The sequence below is a fragment of the Scyliorhinus torazame genome, chromosome 1 (genome assembly GCF_047496885.1).
Source record: "Scyliorhinus torazame isolate Kashiwa2021f chromosome 1, sScyTor2.1, whole genome shotgun sequence".
Lineage (NCBI taxonomy): Eukaryota > Metazoa > Chordata > Chondrichthyes > Carcharhiniformes > Scyliorhinidae > Scyliorhinus > Scyliorhinus torazame.
Window position 1 is genome coordinate 54,450,697 of NC_092707.1, and position 17,302 is coordinate 54,467,998.

The 17,302-nt window shown below is 47.8% G+C and overlaps 1 protein-coding gene across 3 annotated transcripts in view; it reads right to left on the reverse strand.

The window, feature by feature from the left end:
- Nucleotides 1-17,302, reverse strand: part of cux2b (cut-like homeobox 2b) — a 538,929-nt gene that overhangs the window by 159,632 nt on the left and 361,995 nt on the right. For all 3 annotated transcript variants that reach the window (XM_072494865.1, XM_072494832.1, XM_072494896.1), the window contains exon 5: nt 5,821-5,958. In XM_072494865.1, coding sequence (XP_072350966.1) covers nt 5,821-5,958 — 138 coding nt within the window. The remainder of the gene's footprint in view (nt 1-5,820; nt 5,959-17,302) is intronic.

Below are 17,302 nucleotides of genomic sequence, written 5' to 3' on the forward strand. Positions count from 1 at the left end.
AATGGTCAACGCCCCATCTCCTCCACCTCCCCTCCTCCCCCCATCACCACCTGTGGGAGAGAGAAAAGTTACCACATCGCAGGATTAGTACATAAAACCCCTCTTTGCCCCCCACATTCGCCCCACCACTTTGTTCGAACGTTCTTTTTAATAACCCGCTCATTCCAGTTTTTCTTCCACAATAAAAGTCCACGCTTCATCCGCCGTCTCAAAGTAGTGGTGCCTCCCTCGATATGTGACCCACAGTCTTGCCGGTTGCAGCATTCCAAATTTTATCTTCTTTTTGTGAAGCACCGCCTTGGCCCGATTAAAGCTCGCCCTCCTTCTCGCCACCTCCGCACTCCAGTCTTGATAAACGCGGATCACCGCGTTCTCCCATTTACTGCTCCGAGTTTTCTTCGCCCATCTAAGGACCATTTCTCTATCCTTAAAACGGAGGAATCTCACCACTATGGCTCTGGGAATTTCTCCTGGTCTCGGTCCTCGCGCCATCACTCGGTATGCTCCCTCCACCTCCAACGGACCCGCCGGGGCCTCCGCTCCCATTAACGAGTGCAGCATCGTGCTCACATATGCCCCGACGTCCGCTCCCTCCACACCTTCAGGAAGACCAAGAATCCTCAGGTTGTTCCTCCTTGCGTTGTTTTCCAGTGCCTCCAACCTTTCCACACATCGTTTCTGATGTGCCTCCTGCGTCTCCGTCTTCACCACCAGGCCCTGTATATCGTCCTCCTTCTCGGCTGCCTTTGCCTTCACGACCCGAAGCTCCCGCTCCTGGGTCTTTTGTTCCTCCCTTAGCCCTTCGATCGCCTGTAGTATCGGGGCTAACAGCTCTTTCTTCATTTCCTTTTTGATCTCTTCCACACAGCATTTCAAGAACTCTTGTTGTTCAGGGCCCCATGTTAAACTGCCACCTTCCGACGCCATCTTGGTTTTTGCTTGCCTTCCTTGCCGCTGTTCTAAAGGATCCACTGCAATCTGGCCACTCTCTCCTCCTTTTTCCATCCGTATCCAGGGGGGATTCCCTTCTGGTTTACCGCACAGTGTTTTTAGCCGTCAAAATTGCCATTGGGGCTCCTATCAAGAGCCCAAAAGTCCGTTTCACAGGGAGCTGCCGAAACGTGCGACTCAGCTGGTCATCGCCGCACCCGGAAGTCCGTGAAATTGAATTCTGATGACTTATTGTCCAACACCAGGGGCAAAATTCTCCAGTATCGGCGCGATGTCCGCCGACCGGCGCCAAAAACGGCGCAAATCAGTCCGGCATCGCGCCGCCCCAAAGGTGTGGAATCCTCCGCCCCTTGACCGGCCGAGCCCTCACCTTGAGGGGCTAGGCCTCAGCCGGACTGATTTCCGCCCCGCCAGCTGGCGGAAAAGGCCTTTGGTGCCCCGCCAGCTGGCGCGGAAATGACATTGCCGGGCGGCGCATGCGCGGGAGCGTTAGCGGCCGCTCACGGCGTCCCCGCGCATGCGCTGTGGAGGGAGTCTCTTCCGCCTCCGCCATGGTGGAGACCATGGCGAAGGCGGAAGGAAAAGAGTGCCCCCACGGCACAGGCCCGCCCGCGGATCGGTGGGCCCCGATCGCGGGCCAGGCCACCATGGGGGCACCCCCCCGGGGCCAGATCGCCCCGCGTCCCCGTCGCCCCAGGACCCCGGAGCCCGCCCGCGCCACCTTGTTCCGCCGGTAAGAGAGGTGGTTTAATCCACGCCGGCGGGACAGGCATTCTAGCAGCGGGACTTCGGCCCATTCGGGCCGGAGAATCGCGGGGGGGGGGGGGGGGGGGGGGGGGGGGCGCCAACCGGTGCGGCGCGATTCCCTCCCCCGCCAAATCTCTGGTGCCGGAGAATTTGGCAACCGGCAGGGGCGGGATTCACGCAAGCCCCCGCCGGGTCGGAGAATCTCGCCCCCTAAAATTAACATTTCTCCAGTATTATAAAAATCTAAATCTAACTGGTTTACTCATATTCATTATCCCTGCCCAGTCTGACTTGCTTAAGCCAGCGTGTGCAAGAACGTAAAATGATATTTCAACAAATTCATCAGCTATGGTCAAGTATTTCATCAGAATAAAAATGATCACTGCGTTCCTAATAATAGATCCTAGCATTTTCTCTATTACTTACGTCAGGCTAACTGGCCTACAGTTTCCCATTTCTTGAATGATTACTACCCCCCACTCCATGGGGATGCTCCTAGAATCTACGGAATTCTGAGAGACCAATGTATCTACTATCTCTTTAGCTGCCTCTCTTAAAAGCAGAGGATGTAGGATACGAAGTCCATGGAATATCAGTTTTTAGTTCCATTAATTTCTCTCGACCTATTTCTTTACTAATACATTGTAACCTTTCCAGTCCAGGAATCCAAAATCTAGAAACACCAGTTGTCTGGAATTTTCTTTTAGTCAGCTCATGCAACCCACAGACTCACCACCCCACGATGCTGTAAGTAAACATGAAATAATGAATGTGACGGCCTGTATGCTTTTTCTAATGGTCCTGCTTCAATTATGCACAGTATTATTCTAAATTAGAGCTTCCAGAAGGGGGAGGAGTAATCGCTGCTGAATACAAGAGTATCACCTGATGGATGTTTCAGTGGGAAGACGGCAAGGTGACAAAGAAAAGTTGATTAATTAGGTAGGAATTAAAATTATTGACAGGCATTCTAATGTTGCTGTGTAATCCAGAAAATTCCAAAATCCAGAAATGCCTTGGTCCCAAGCATTCTGGATTGGAGAGTTTAATATTCTGAAATTCCTAATTTTTACTCGACTTTTGGTTACTCACGACTTCAGGAATGTTCTTCAGGTTTATACGGAGTCATAACCCCCAAGACCAGTCGAATCTCCCGTGAGCCTCATGGAGTTCGGGCTCCCCCAGCTGAGGGGCGGAGGCCCATCAGGGCTCATTAATTCCACAGGATAAAACCCAGGTAGGAGCCAGGGTCCCAGAATAGTCCCAGCTGGGAATTGGATTGTTGCTTGTATATACTTTTCCTAAACCAAGGGTTTTTTGACCTTCCTTTCCAGACTCTTCCTTGACTACCATGTATTGTGAAGACAGATACAAAGCAGTTGTTTAATGTCCCAAATTTCCTCTTATAGCTTATCCTGTCCCTGCCTCTATGGGGCCCATCAGCTCTTGCTAATTTCTTCCTTTTTGCACACCTAAACGCACTCCTACAACCTGTTCTTATGTCTCTAGTTCAGAGGTTTCCAAAGGGCTGGTCACAGTGTGGCCATGAACTCCCTCCCCTCCAAGGTGTCTGTACAGTGTTCCCTCTGGTGCTCAGCCTTGGCATCGACTCAGAGGTCCAGTGGGTGTGATCTCTGAGGCCCAATTGCCATACAAAACAGATCCAGCAAAATGGGAGGGGAAAATCATCCCCGTCTGCTCTCCAATCCTCTCCCCCTCCCACAGCTTCCTTCCCCTTGATCTCGCTTCCACACTACCCCCAACTCACCATTAGCTCCACCTCCCAAACCCAGTTCTCTCACCCTCTGCCACCTCCCCCCATGGCTCTCATAGCAATTTTCCAGTTTCAAAATGGGATCACAGTGAAAGAAACTTTGCGAAGTACTGCAAGTTTACTCCCTCATCCTCCAAATCCTCAGACTTACCTCTTGTTTCGGAAATATTTCAAGCCTCTCCCTTTAATCTAATACTAACTTTAACTTCTCGTTTGCCATGTTTGGGCCATTCTCCTGTGGGCTTTTTATTCCGTAGCGGAAATAATATAGCGAATTAGTTCTTTAAATGTTTGCCATTGTCTGTTTACTGTCATATTGTTTCGCCTGGTTTTCCAATCTACCTTAGCTAAATCGCCCCTCATATATATGCAGTTTGCTCACCCAGATTTAAGACCTTAGTTTTGTACGAACTAAATCACTCTCAAACTCAATATTAAATTATATCGTCTTATGATCACTCTGACTCCTTTATTATTATTTTTTAACCCTTACTAATTGCACAATATTTGAACTAAAATAGCTTGCTCCCTATCTGGATCCCTAACATGCTGATCTAGAAAACTATTGAATGCATTCCTTAAACTTGCCTTCTACACTATTACCACAAATTTGTTTTGTCCAAGCTACATGAAAGCTTCTGTATTAGGTTAATTTTATGCACCTCTAATTTCCTGCTTTAAACTCTACTCAACACTACAGCTATGTTTTGTGGGAATGGTTTGTAGGGCTCCCTTTGTTTTCTGCCCCTTATTTTTACTTTCCTTCATCCAAACTGATTCTATGAGCAGGATTTTCTGTCCCCCTGAGGCGTGATTTCCGGCTGTATAGGCGGCTAGTCATTGCCTGCCGGCGGGATTTTCTGGTCCCGTCGATGTCGACAGCGTTTTGCGTAGCTTGCCTGTCCCGCCGGCAGGGAACCCGCCGTGGGGGAGGGGGTCGCCTTCGGCGGGACTGGAAGATAACACCCACGGCAAAGGCCAAAAAATCCCATCCTACTCCTAGATTTTCTGAGCTAAGATTCCTCTCTCTACTATCATTATTCCATCCTGCATTTTCAAGGCAACCCGTCCTCCAAAATAGTGAAGCAATCTCCTGACTTATGCATATTTACAGAATCAATTCCATCAGTGAACAGCTGACACACCTCCATCACAATTGCAGTGCATAACCTGTCCCATTGGCAAGGCAAACCTGCCTGGGTGCTGGTTGGACGGTGATACGCAGTTGATGAGGGGGAGATCTCTGTATGCCTTGAGGTTTCATGGCTATACTGGAGTAGTGAAAAAGTTACTGTGCTCATATAATTTCAATGGACAAATAGTGGAGAACCTCCACTGCAACGCTTGCTGTAGACTTCCATCTGAGGTTTCAAATTGGCTTCTCTGTCTAAATAACCATCTGACCTCAGACAAATGAGGCTAACTTCCTCCATGTAGCATAAAGGATAACAAGAAACAGCCTTCGAAAATGATAGATGTATTTTAAAAAATAAATTTAAGAGTACCCAATTATTCCCCCCCCAATTAAGGGGCAATTTAGTGTGGCCAATCCACCTAACCTGCGCATCTTTGGGTTGTGGGGGTGCAACCCACGCAGACACGGGGAGAATGTGCAAACTCCACACGGACAGTGACCCAGGGCCAGGATCGAACCTGGGTCCTCAGCGCCATGGGCTGCAGTGCCACCCCACGATCAACATATTTATTTTTTAATCCCGAGGACTAGTATTTCCACATCAATCGTCAGATTTTCTTTGACTGGTATTTCCACATCAATTGTCAGATGTTTTTTCAAAATATAGGAATGTCTAATAGCCAAGACCTCACTCTATATTTTTATGAAATCCAGCATCAATCTTCAACCTGCTGACTTCATTGTACTTTGATTCTGGATTCATGTGAAACAATAATTCTCATGTTCTTTGTGGTCTTTGTCCTAAGCCTATCTTTTCCTTCTCCCTCTTTTATTGTATGAGTATATCGGGAGCTACGTAGTGACAACCCCCCCCCCTGCGGGTTGAGTGTGTAAAATAAACTAACCCTCTGATTCTACCCTATCTCGGGTTTGTGTGGAGATGTTAATAGAAATTAGATCATACCTAAACTGAGAGGTTGTGGAAAAATATCGCACAATTGTAAAGGGAGAAATCAAAATCAAAACACCTTTCTGTTGATGGATGGGTGGCAAGAGGGTAAATCAGAGCTGTTTGAATTAAATCCCCCTCCTGTCCATTACAGAAACTACCCATGTACAAGTGCTTTTTAAAGCTGAAAATCCAATAAACAGTTCATTCCTTGAAAGGTTTCAATGTAACCAGCTCGTCATTCCTCTGAAGTTTACCATTTACCTTCACAGTTGAGCAGTTCAGATTGTTTCTTGCAGTGTCTGAAGAAATCCTTCCCTATTCGACTCTCTGGTTCATTACGTTGGAGCTGGAGCAGCTTCTCCTCCAGGTTACGAGCTGCTTCGAGAGAAGGGGCAGGATCTGCAAAGTGTTACCATAGTAAGCTCCTTAGAGAATATATTCAACACTTTAAACAATATTTAAGCGATTGCATGATATTAAAAATAAATCAGGACTGAAACAAATGGAGTCCCCAGTAAAAACGAGGTAAACCTTTTGAAAGACATTTGTAAGTGCCAAATTTTACAAATGTACTTAAATGTCATCCAGTATTTCAACTGTATGCAAGAACTGCTGTCGTTGATCATCCCCAGCAGGATGTCTTTTACTTGTCCATCTCTCTCATCTGAGTTTTCCAATATTCAAACGCACCCTCTCCCACCACCCCGTCCTCCACTCCCCCCGCCTCCTCAACTGTCTTATTAACATAGGTCTCTCACAGATTAAGGTCAGGTCAATGAAAACCGAGCAAATCTTGATTTTCAATTTAATACTGATGTCTAGGGTGACTTGTTTCTCACTGGGTCGTCTTGGCCAGCACCATTCTCACTGAGCCCCTGTAAATGCACAACTGTGACACAATGCAAGCTGCTCAAAATATCATGACTGGCCTGCACACACATCCCTACACACATACACCCCGACACATGCGCACACATCCTGACACACGCACACACCCTGACACACGGACACACGGACACACACCCCGACACACGGACACACACCCCGACATGCACACTCACCCCGACACACGCACACTCACTCCGACACACGCAAACTCACCCCGACACACGCAAACTCACCCCGACACACGCACACTCACCCCGACACGCGCACACTCACCCCGACACATGCGCACACATCCCAACACACGCACACACACCCCGACACACACACACATACCCCGACACGCACACTCACCCCGACACACACGTGCACACATTCCGACACACGTGCTCACATCCCGACACACACACACACACCCCGACACACGCGCACACACCCCGACACGCACACTCACCCCGACACACGCGCACACACCCCGACACACGTGCACACATTCCGACACACGTGCTCACATCCCGACACACGCGCACACACCCCGACACACGCGCACACACCCCGACACATGCGCACACACCCAGACACATGCGCGCACACCCAGACACACGCGCACACACCCCGATACACGTGCACACACCCCGACACACGCACACACAAGGGTGACTTGTTTCTCACTGGGTCGTCTTGGCCAGCACCAATCTCACTGAGCCCCTGTAAATGCACAACTGTGACACAATGCAAGCTGCTCAAAATATCATGACTGGCCTGCACACACATCCCTACACACATACACCTCGACACATGCGCACACATCCTGACACACGCACACACGGGGACACACCCCGACACACGGACACACACCCCGACATGCACACTCACCCCGACACACGCACACTCACTCCGACACACGCAAACTCACCCCGACACACGCAAACTCACCCCGACACACGCACACTCACCCCGACACACGCACACTCACCCCGACACGCGCACACTCACCCCGACACATGCGCACACACCCCAACACACGCACACACACCCCGACACACACACACACACCCCGACACGCACACTCACCCCGACACACGTGCACACACCCCGACACACGTGCACACATTCCGACACACGTGCTCACATCCCGACACACACACACACACCCCGACACGCACACTCACCCCGACACACGCGCACACACCCCGACACACGTGCACACATTCCGACACACGTGCTCACATCCCGACACACACACACACACCCCGACACACGCGCACACACCCCGACACGCACACTCACCCCGACACACGTGCACACATTCCGACACACGTGCTCACATCCCGACACACGCGCACACACCCCGACACACGCGCACACACCCCGACACATGCGCACACACCCAGACACATGCGCGCACACCCAGACACACGCGCACACACCCCGATACACGTGCACACACCCCGACACACGCACACACAAGGGTGACTTGTTTCTCACTGGGTCGTCTTGGCCAGCACCAATCTCACTGAGCCCCTGTAAATGCACAACTGTGACACAATGCAAGCTGCTCAAAATATCATGACTGGCCTGCACACACATCCCTACACACATACACCCCGACACATGCGCACAGACCCCGACACACGCACATACACCCCGACACACGCACACACACCCCGACACACGCACACACCCCGACACACATCCTGACACACGCACGCACATCCCGACACATGCAAGCACACCCCGACACACGCGCGCACAACCTGACACACGCACACACCCCGACACACGCACACACATCCCGACACACGCACACACATCCCGACACATGCACACACATCCCGACACACGCACACACATCCCGACACACGCACACACATCCCGACACACGCACACACATCCCGACACACGCACACACATCCCAACACACGCACACACATCCCGACACACGCACATACATCCCGACACACACACACACGCACCCCGACACACACACGCACCCCGACACATACATCCCGACACACGCACACACATCCCCACACATCGACACACGCACACACACCCCGACACACGCACACACACCCCGACACACGCACACACACCCCGACACACGCACGCACACCCCGACACATGCACGCACACCCCGACACATGCACGCACACCCCGACACACACACACACCCCAACGCACATACACCCCGCCACACACACACACACACACCCCAACACATACCTCCTTTGTACGATCAACAAATCTTTAAGTGGCTCCTTTATAGTTCACCCTCCAGAAACCCACACTAAAACAGAAAAGCAACTTCAGGGTATATGTGAAGGTAAACTTAGGGCCAGAGTGGCAAGGTAATTCTGAGGCACCTTCATTTTCCTGAAATACCGCCAGAAACTCAGCCTGTTCAATTATATTTTTTAATCATTTGTTTTCCATTCTACAGCATGAGGACATATGTGAAACAGGTATAGAACCATTGGGGCTGTTTCTACTAACTCTCTGGAACACAGACAAATACATTCTGTTTTTTTCAAAGGAATCATAGAAAACAAAGTTACACAATTTTGCAGTGTTGTTATGATTCAGAAACAAAAGGTGGCCAATGTTTAATGAAGGAACAAATGTCACTGTGCTCACCATGCAAATGAAAACACACTGGCATACCCACAATTGACCCATATCTATCTGAACATTTACCACAACTTCCTCAGCACATATGAGCTGATCTATCTCAACTTCTATTTTATGTTGAACCAGTATGAACAGAAAATGCAACAAAAAAACCCTACACAATATCAGTGAAATGGTGGTTTGCCCATGTGCTAATCTTCCTCTCCTTGAAGGCGGAGTTCTTCCTTATGCCCAGCTAAAGTCTGGTGCCTCAGTTTAAAATATTTTCTATTTGGGATGAATAGGCTCCTAACCACTTGAAATAAGTTTGAATGAATATTCCATCCTCCGTCAAGTTTAGTTTTGGGTGGAATTGATTGAATTAAAATAATCTTATTCATAAAATGATTTCAAACAGTTTGAAGAATGCATCTTTATCTTCAAGGGCACCCTCCATATTGTGGTCAAATCCGATTAACAGCCATGATTACTTAGTGGGCAGCACCATAGCACAAGTGTCTAGCACTGTGGCTTCACAGCACCAGGGTCTCAGGTTCGATTCCCTGCTGGGTCACTGTCTGTGCGGAGTCTGCACGTTCTCCCCGTGTCTGCGTGGGTTTCCTCCGGGTACTCCGGTTTCTTCCCATAGTCCAGACGCGCAGGTTAGGTGGATTTGCCATGCTAAATTGCCCTTTAGTGTCCAAAAAAGGTTAGGGGGAGGGGTTATTGGGTTACAGGGATAGGGTGGACGTGAGGGCTTAAGTGGGTCGGTGCAGACTCGATGGGCTGAATGGACTCCTTCTGCACCCTATGTTCTATGTGCTAAAGCTGCATAATTGATAAGATGCTGAAGGCCAGAATGGGAAATCTATGCACAAGCACATATCGGTGACTAATTCGCACATCTGCAAATGTTCCTTTGGGAACAGAGTGAACAGAAATTGCACTAAGGCTTTAGATCTCAGCACTTACATATTTTCTATTGATTATTCAGATCCAGGTATGGAACAAAACACTATTATCTGATATCTGGTAAAAAAAAATTACTATCTATGGACCTCTGTGTTCTCGTACAGATTTTCTAATCAAAGTCTCTGCAAAAATATGTAATGATCTCTTTATGCACAGACGGCGATGTCTTTGTAGTTGAAGTGACCAGAGAACGAACGGCTTTATAAATGAACATAACTGTTTATTACCTAACTAAAACACTAAAGGGTTCCTATGATGTCTACTATGATTACAGTTGGATACTATGGCTGAATACAAATAACTATGATTAACTAGTATTAATTACTGTTGACTAAGGAGCTACTCGATATGCGACTGGATGCTATGCCTGCTATCCACGTTCTGCCTCACATGTGTCTGTACTCCAGTAATGTTCTCCTGTCGCCACGCCACCTGTGGTCGGATGCTGGGATTGTAATCTAATCATACAGGCACTAATGTTCATATACAGTTTGGTTATTATACTATATACACAGATGATAGTTCATATATCATCACAAAATATGGTCTTGGTTGACAGAATGTCACATAGATCAGCAAGGTTAGGGAGTGTACAAGAAGGCACAGTGCAGTAGAAAACCCAAATAAAGCTGTAGCAATACTCCAAATAATTTTCAGTCAAACCTAATACAATAGGATTATAGAGCAATTCTTAACTTTAATTAGTGCAATGGTGGCTGAGGCAAACATTTTGTACCGTAAACCGGATGTGAAAAAGGTTAAAATCGCAGGTTAAGGTTTTGCAATTGCGCAAATTTTCTTCAAGCTGTCCAATCACTTGCCGTGCACCCCTGTTAATTAGCTTTGGCTTCAGAGGTTCTACAGCTGTGCAGAGTCTGGACAGCGCTGCTGACTGGTTCATTGTCAGACGCACATATTTGTGTCCCACGCACTCATTTTAATTACAAGTTGAACAGGTTCCTAATCAGATGCAACAAACCTTAATCAGAGATGAAAAATTCCAATCAATTGTGGATGGTCAGGGGTGAGGAATTTCGTAAAATGATATTCATGGTCAAGCATATCTCCCCCTTGAAAATAATCTTTTCAAGTTGCCGTTAATCTGCTACCTGATGTTTTCCATTGACTGTTGCAAAAAGTAAAAAAGTTCTTCTTTCTTGGAATTAGAAATTTGTTTTCAAAATAGATTTTGTACCTGAACACCTCATATAATGCGCAAAGTAAAGCCGCAGTGCTACCTTGAACTTTGAATAAAAAGATTTTCTGCGAGGTAGTCAATTTTCACATTTTAAATACACATAACATTTAAATTGCTTCATTGCACCATGGTGCTACACATTATGTTGTGCAATTATTTAGAGGACTGTGATGCCTTTATTTAATTAAAATGTTCAGTCGTTTGGTAGCACACAACTTGAGTGTTGCTGAGAAACTAGACATGCTGTCAAAGCTTTTCATCATGCACTCATCAGGGCAGTTCACAAGAACTACATGCATTCTCTACGGCAATGCCTCTACCAATCAGAGTCTACTAGCCAACCAATCAGCACTCTCTTCTCATGCAATATAAATTATTGTTCCCTTTACTGTTGGAATACTTGTGAACTGTCCTGATTAGTGCAAGACGTAAAGCTTCAACAGCAGATCTCTCTACCAGCCATTAAAAAATTACGACAAAAACTCATCTTTGTTTTTAAGATATCAAGCCCGGCATTTTCTTTTAATTTCCAAACGGATGACTATTAGATCATTCCTCTCCAAAGGTAGGCTTCTTTCATTCCCATTTATTTACTGGGAAGTACAGATTGGTGCCACAGCAGTAAACCTGGTTAAAATCCAGAGGTCACTTTTTCTTCTTTATACGCCACTATTGTTTTACACAAAAGTTGCACCTTTTCTCACTTTTGAGAAAGAAATCTGAGTTTTTAAAGTATTATCCCAGGGCAAATTATATTTGAAATGCGACTGGGATCTTTGGTTCCCGACTTTCCCTCTGCATCAGAGGCTCATGGTTAATTGCTCAGCAAGTTGGAGATAAATCGTAATAGCACACTTGAAAATTTAATCTTAAAATAAAAGCAATTATATGACAGATTTAAATACCCCCTCGCCAACTCCTCCACCCATTCAGTGCCAATGGAACAGGCGGGTTTGGGGAAAGGGGCGTTTGTTGCATTGTCTTCCCAACACATTTCCCCCTTGGAGTATCTTCATTTTTGAGCACAGGGGAGCTGGGCAGGCAAGGACCTACTTTCATCTTGGAATATTGCTGCCATTGAAGTCTCTGGGGCTCTGATGGTATTTACATTTCGGGATGCAGGGGCTTGCATGGGGCCAACCTCGGCAGCCTAACAATGGTGTGAGTTGCCGAACAGCCAGAGAAATCCTTATGGGCCACAATGAGTAACAGTGCTCAATTCAAGTGGCACAGGGTCCTTGCCAACACCAACCTTGCCTCTCACTCACAGCCCAGTACCAGTCGTCCCAGGCCCCCCCACTCCGCAACGCTAATTTTAATTCAGAGACCATTCTTTTGTGTCCCTAGGTCCCCAGCCTTATATTTGCTCCCTGCCTGCCTGTCCTGACGTTACTCCATTGTTTCTTTGGCAGGAGTTCACAATGGTTTACTCCAATGTGGCCTGGGAGATAAGATGGCTCGGACCTGACACAGAGCTGTCCTGGCGGTTTCCCCTCTGGCTTCTACCCCACCCAGTCCGAACATAATCTCCTCCCCTGTTAAACTGGCCCCTGGAACTCCAATATAGCACAAGAAAATAATTTATTTTGCAGAGATCAAATTTTTTTATTTTATAAAAAGGTGCCAGAAAATTGATTCATAATAATAATAAATCGTTAGATCAGAAGAGATAGGAGCAGGAGGCCATTCAGCCCATTGAGTGTGCTACACCGTTCAGTAAGTTCATGGCTGATCTGACTGTGGCCTTAACTCCACTTTTCTGCCTGACCCCATAATCCTCGATTCCCTTCTCAATCAGAAATCTATCTAACTTAGCCTTGAATATATTCAATGACTCATCCCCACCACTCTCTTGGGAAGAGAATTCTCATTGAAGAGAAAACATTCTCCTCACTTTTAGACTTAAATGGGAGACCCCTTATTTTTAAGCACAGCCCCTCATTCTAGATTCCCCCCACAAGTGAAAATGTCCTCTCAGCATCTACCCAGTCAAGCCCCCTCAGAACCTTGTATGTCTCAATGAAGTCACCTCTCATTCTTCCAAACACCAATAAGTATGGGACCAATCTGCTCAACCTTTCCTCATAAGCCAACTCCTTCATCCCAGGAATCAGCTGAGCGAACCTCCTCTAAACTTCTTCCATTGCAAGTCTATCCTTCTTTAAGTAAGGAGGCCAAAACTGTACACTGTACTACAGGAGTGGTCTCACCTTGCCCGTGCAACTATAGCAAGACTTCCCTACTTTTATATTCCACCCGCGTTGCAATAAAGACCAACATTACGTTTGTCTTCATAATCATTTGTTGTACCTGCATGTTAACCTTTTGTGATTCATGTCCAAGGACACCCAGATCCCTCTGCACTGCACTATTCTGCCATCTCTCTATTTGAATAATTGCTTTTCTATTTCCTGCCGAAATTGACAACCTCACTTTTGCTCACGTTATACTTCACATGCCAAATCAGTCACTTAGCCTATTAATATCCTTTTAATCTGTGGCGTTCACAGGATTGACTTTAGGAGACCATGGAGGTTCAACATAAACAAAGAGTTTTATTCAGGAGATGTTAACACCACAGGCTGCGATGTTATGCTGCCCAGTTACCCGCACAAACGGCTGATGACATCATCTCTGATGACTTCATGCAAACATTCTCTGAAAGTGCCCTTGTTTAGCTGCAAGGCTTCTGGTAAGAAGTCACTCTAAATATAAGATATGTCCTCCTCCTTTAAATCAAACGTTTCCCAACACATTAAACTGTATACCACGATCAATCAATTAAAAACAGACAACACATCAGACGTTTTGGAGGCTGTTGCTCTCTGAATGGTTGCCAGTGAACCTCAGGCGTCTGGTTCTTTGTACTTGCTGTAATCTCTGGTGTCTTTGTCTTGGTCTCATGATCTGAGGTTGAATCTGTGTTTGATTGGCAATTGAGGTGCTGTTTTGCCCAATCGGTTCTGTTAAGTATGTCAGGTTTTCAGGAAGGTTCACGTTGTCTCTCGGCACAGCTGGATTTGGATCCTCTGTCGTTTCTGCCTCTGGTGGATTGGTCCTTGTCACCAAAGGATGATCTGCATGCCTCCCCAGATTAAATTGTCTCGGGTTTGGATGGTGTAGGAGTCTGGTCCAATCTGTGCTACGACGGTGGCAGGAGTCAGTTTTTCACCTGTAGTATAGTTTCTTGCCAGAACTTCTTTTTCTTGGCGAAAAACACAACAGTTTGCTTTCTTTTCCCACCATATGATCTGATCCTGTTGCTTTTTCTGGACAAGGTCTTTTGCATTTGGTTTTATAAATCCAATGCTGTATGTAGTTGATGCTTAGTCATTAGCATCACTGGAGAAACCTAGGTTGTTGACCAGGAATTGACTCAAGCGTTTGGTCAATGAACCTTGTTCGCTGGTTACCTTTAACGTGCGCTTCATCATTTGCACAAAACATTCTACTAGTCCGTGTGCAGACCTGATGTGTTATATTCTATTCTCCTTCAAGAAGTTTTCAAACGCTTAGACAGCGATCTTCCCCAAAGGTAACAAACACCCGAGCGAGCGTGTTTAGCCGCGTGTTTCCTGACACTTGCAGTGCCTAGAAGCACATGGCTATTCAACGCAACTCTCTTTGAATAAGGGGCCTGAATGGGGAAAGTGTGGCCGAGGCCGCGCATAGCCCTTTTTTTTACAAGGGGGATCTCCGCTCGCCGGAACTCCCCATTGGAGCGAAAGATCGGAACGCCATTTTTAAATGACCCGGTAAGACCTCTTCCCAACCGGATTTGTGGGCCTCCGTAGGCCTCCAAGGGGATCAAGGCACAAACGGAAAAACCCAAAGACTGCGATGGGACCCAAGATCCTGCTGCCAAGGTCACTGAGGTCGTTGAATCAGACTCAAGAGATGGAAACACAGGCGATCTTTGATGGCGAACATTCGGATCCACAGCCTCTGGAATTGCAGCTGCCACAACGTTCGTGCCTGAGACAATGTTTGCCCACGGGATGTACGCCGCCCGACCCCCAGCCAAAGGTCAAGAGGGTCCGGCACCCACGGTAGGTGATTCGGATTTTCTGGAGCTGTGTATATAGATTTTAAAAATAAATTTAGAGTACCCAATTCTTTTTTTTTTTCAATTAAGGGGCAATTTAGCGTGGCCAATCTACTTACCCTGCACATCTTTCGTTTGTGGGGGTGAGACCCACGCGGACACAGGGTGAATGTGACTATTTCTGCTGGCGTGAGTTTCCCGTCCCGATAAGGGCGACCTCCTGCCTTGCCGGGTTCCCGGGCGGCGGAGCGGGCAAACAGGAAAATCCCCCGACTGCGATGGGACCGCAAGATCCTGCTGCCAGCGAATGGCGAGGCACCATTGTAAAAGACGCTACCGATGGGGGGACGCGCTACGTCTACTGGTTCCCTCTGGATCCACCCGGATTATTACATTCTCAGAAATCCTAATACATTTGTCAAATATGGTTTCCCTTGCACAAAACCAATCAAAACTTTATTGTACTATGATTTTCCAAATGCCCTGCTGCTACTGCCAAAATAATACTGTAGCATGCTCTCAGTGACAGAAGTTAGACTAACGGGCCTATAGTTTCCTGCTTTCTCATTCCCATCTTTCTTGAATAAAGGTGTTACATGTGCAGTTTTCCAATCCCCTAGGACCTTCCTACACGAAAAGGGCTGCAGGACTACAATATTTACTACAATAAATATTTTACTGCAGTAACATTTACTTACTGTGTCATGAGTGTAGGAATTCCAGGTATATTATATTTATATGTAATGATAATCTAATAATCTGTATTATTGTCACAAGTAGGCTTGCATTAACACTGCAATGAGGTTACTGTGAAAAGCCCCTAGTCACCACGTTCTGGCGCCTGTTCGGGTACACAGAGGGAGAATTCAGAATGTCCAATTCACCTAACAGCACGTCTTTCGGGACTGTGGGAGGAAACCGGAGCACCCGGAGGAAACCCACGCAGACACAGGGAGAACGTGCAGACTCCGCACAGACAGTGACCCAAGCCGGGAATTGAACCCGGGACCCTGGCGCTGTGAAGCAACAGCGTTCACCACTGTGCTACCCCTGTGAAGGAAGGGTTAAAAGCCTGGGATAGAATGTGACTGGTGCAGTCATGCATTTAACAATCCTGGTTTGAAAGACGGCAGACACTTTTTGGAGACAGAGGTGCAATTTAAGCATCATAAAAGTTTGGGCTAATGGACCTTTGTTTATATTAAGAGGAAATAATTTGAGACATTGGCCGGGATTCTCCGACCCTGCGCCGGGTCGGAGAATCCCCTGGGGGTGGCGAGATTCGCGCCCCGCCGCCGGCTTCCCGATTCTCCCCCACCGATTCTCGGGCACCTGTGGGATTCCCGCCGCGCCGGTCGGGGGCCGTTGAAAGCACCTTCCCCCCCCCCCCCCCGGTGATTCTCTGGACCCCGATGGGACGAGTGGCCGCCGTGTCCCACCGGCGTGGGTTACTCAGTTCCCACAACTCAGTTCCCACACGGTGGGACCTGGAAGGTGTGTCTGCGGGGACCGTCCTGCGATCGGGGCCTAACGATCGGCGGGCAGGCTGGTTCCGTGGGGGCCTATGTTCCTCCGCGCTGGGCTCCTGTAGGGCTTCGCCATATTGCCCCGGGGCCGGCGCAGATAAAGGAACCCTGCAGAATCACGCCAGCCGTTCCGCGCATGTGGGGAATCACGCCGGCCTGTTCCGTGCCAGCTGGAGCTGCGGGGACCACTCCGGCACCGACCTAGCCCCCTAGAAAGGGCAGCACCCCATTATCGGGGACCACTGACGCCGGAGTGGTTGGCGCCGCATTTCAAGCCGGCGTGGGGGCATAGCCCCATTATTGGAGAATCCCGCCGATTATGTTTAGTTTTAATAAGGTGATGTAGTTAATGAGATGAGCCGGGGCTGGAGCAGGCAGGTGTTCAGGTTTGAGTTTAATTTTGGATTGGGATTTCATCAGCCAAGAAGTTCTCAATACAGTTCAGTTAAAGATCTGTCTGTGGGCAGACTGGCAGATTCTGGAGAAACAGGCAGTGAAAGATTTAAC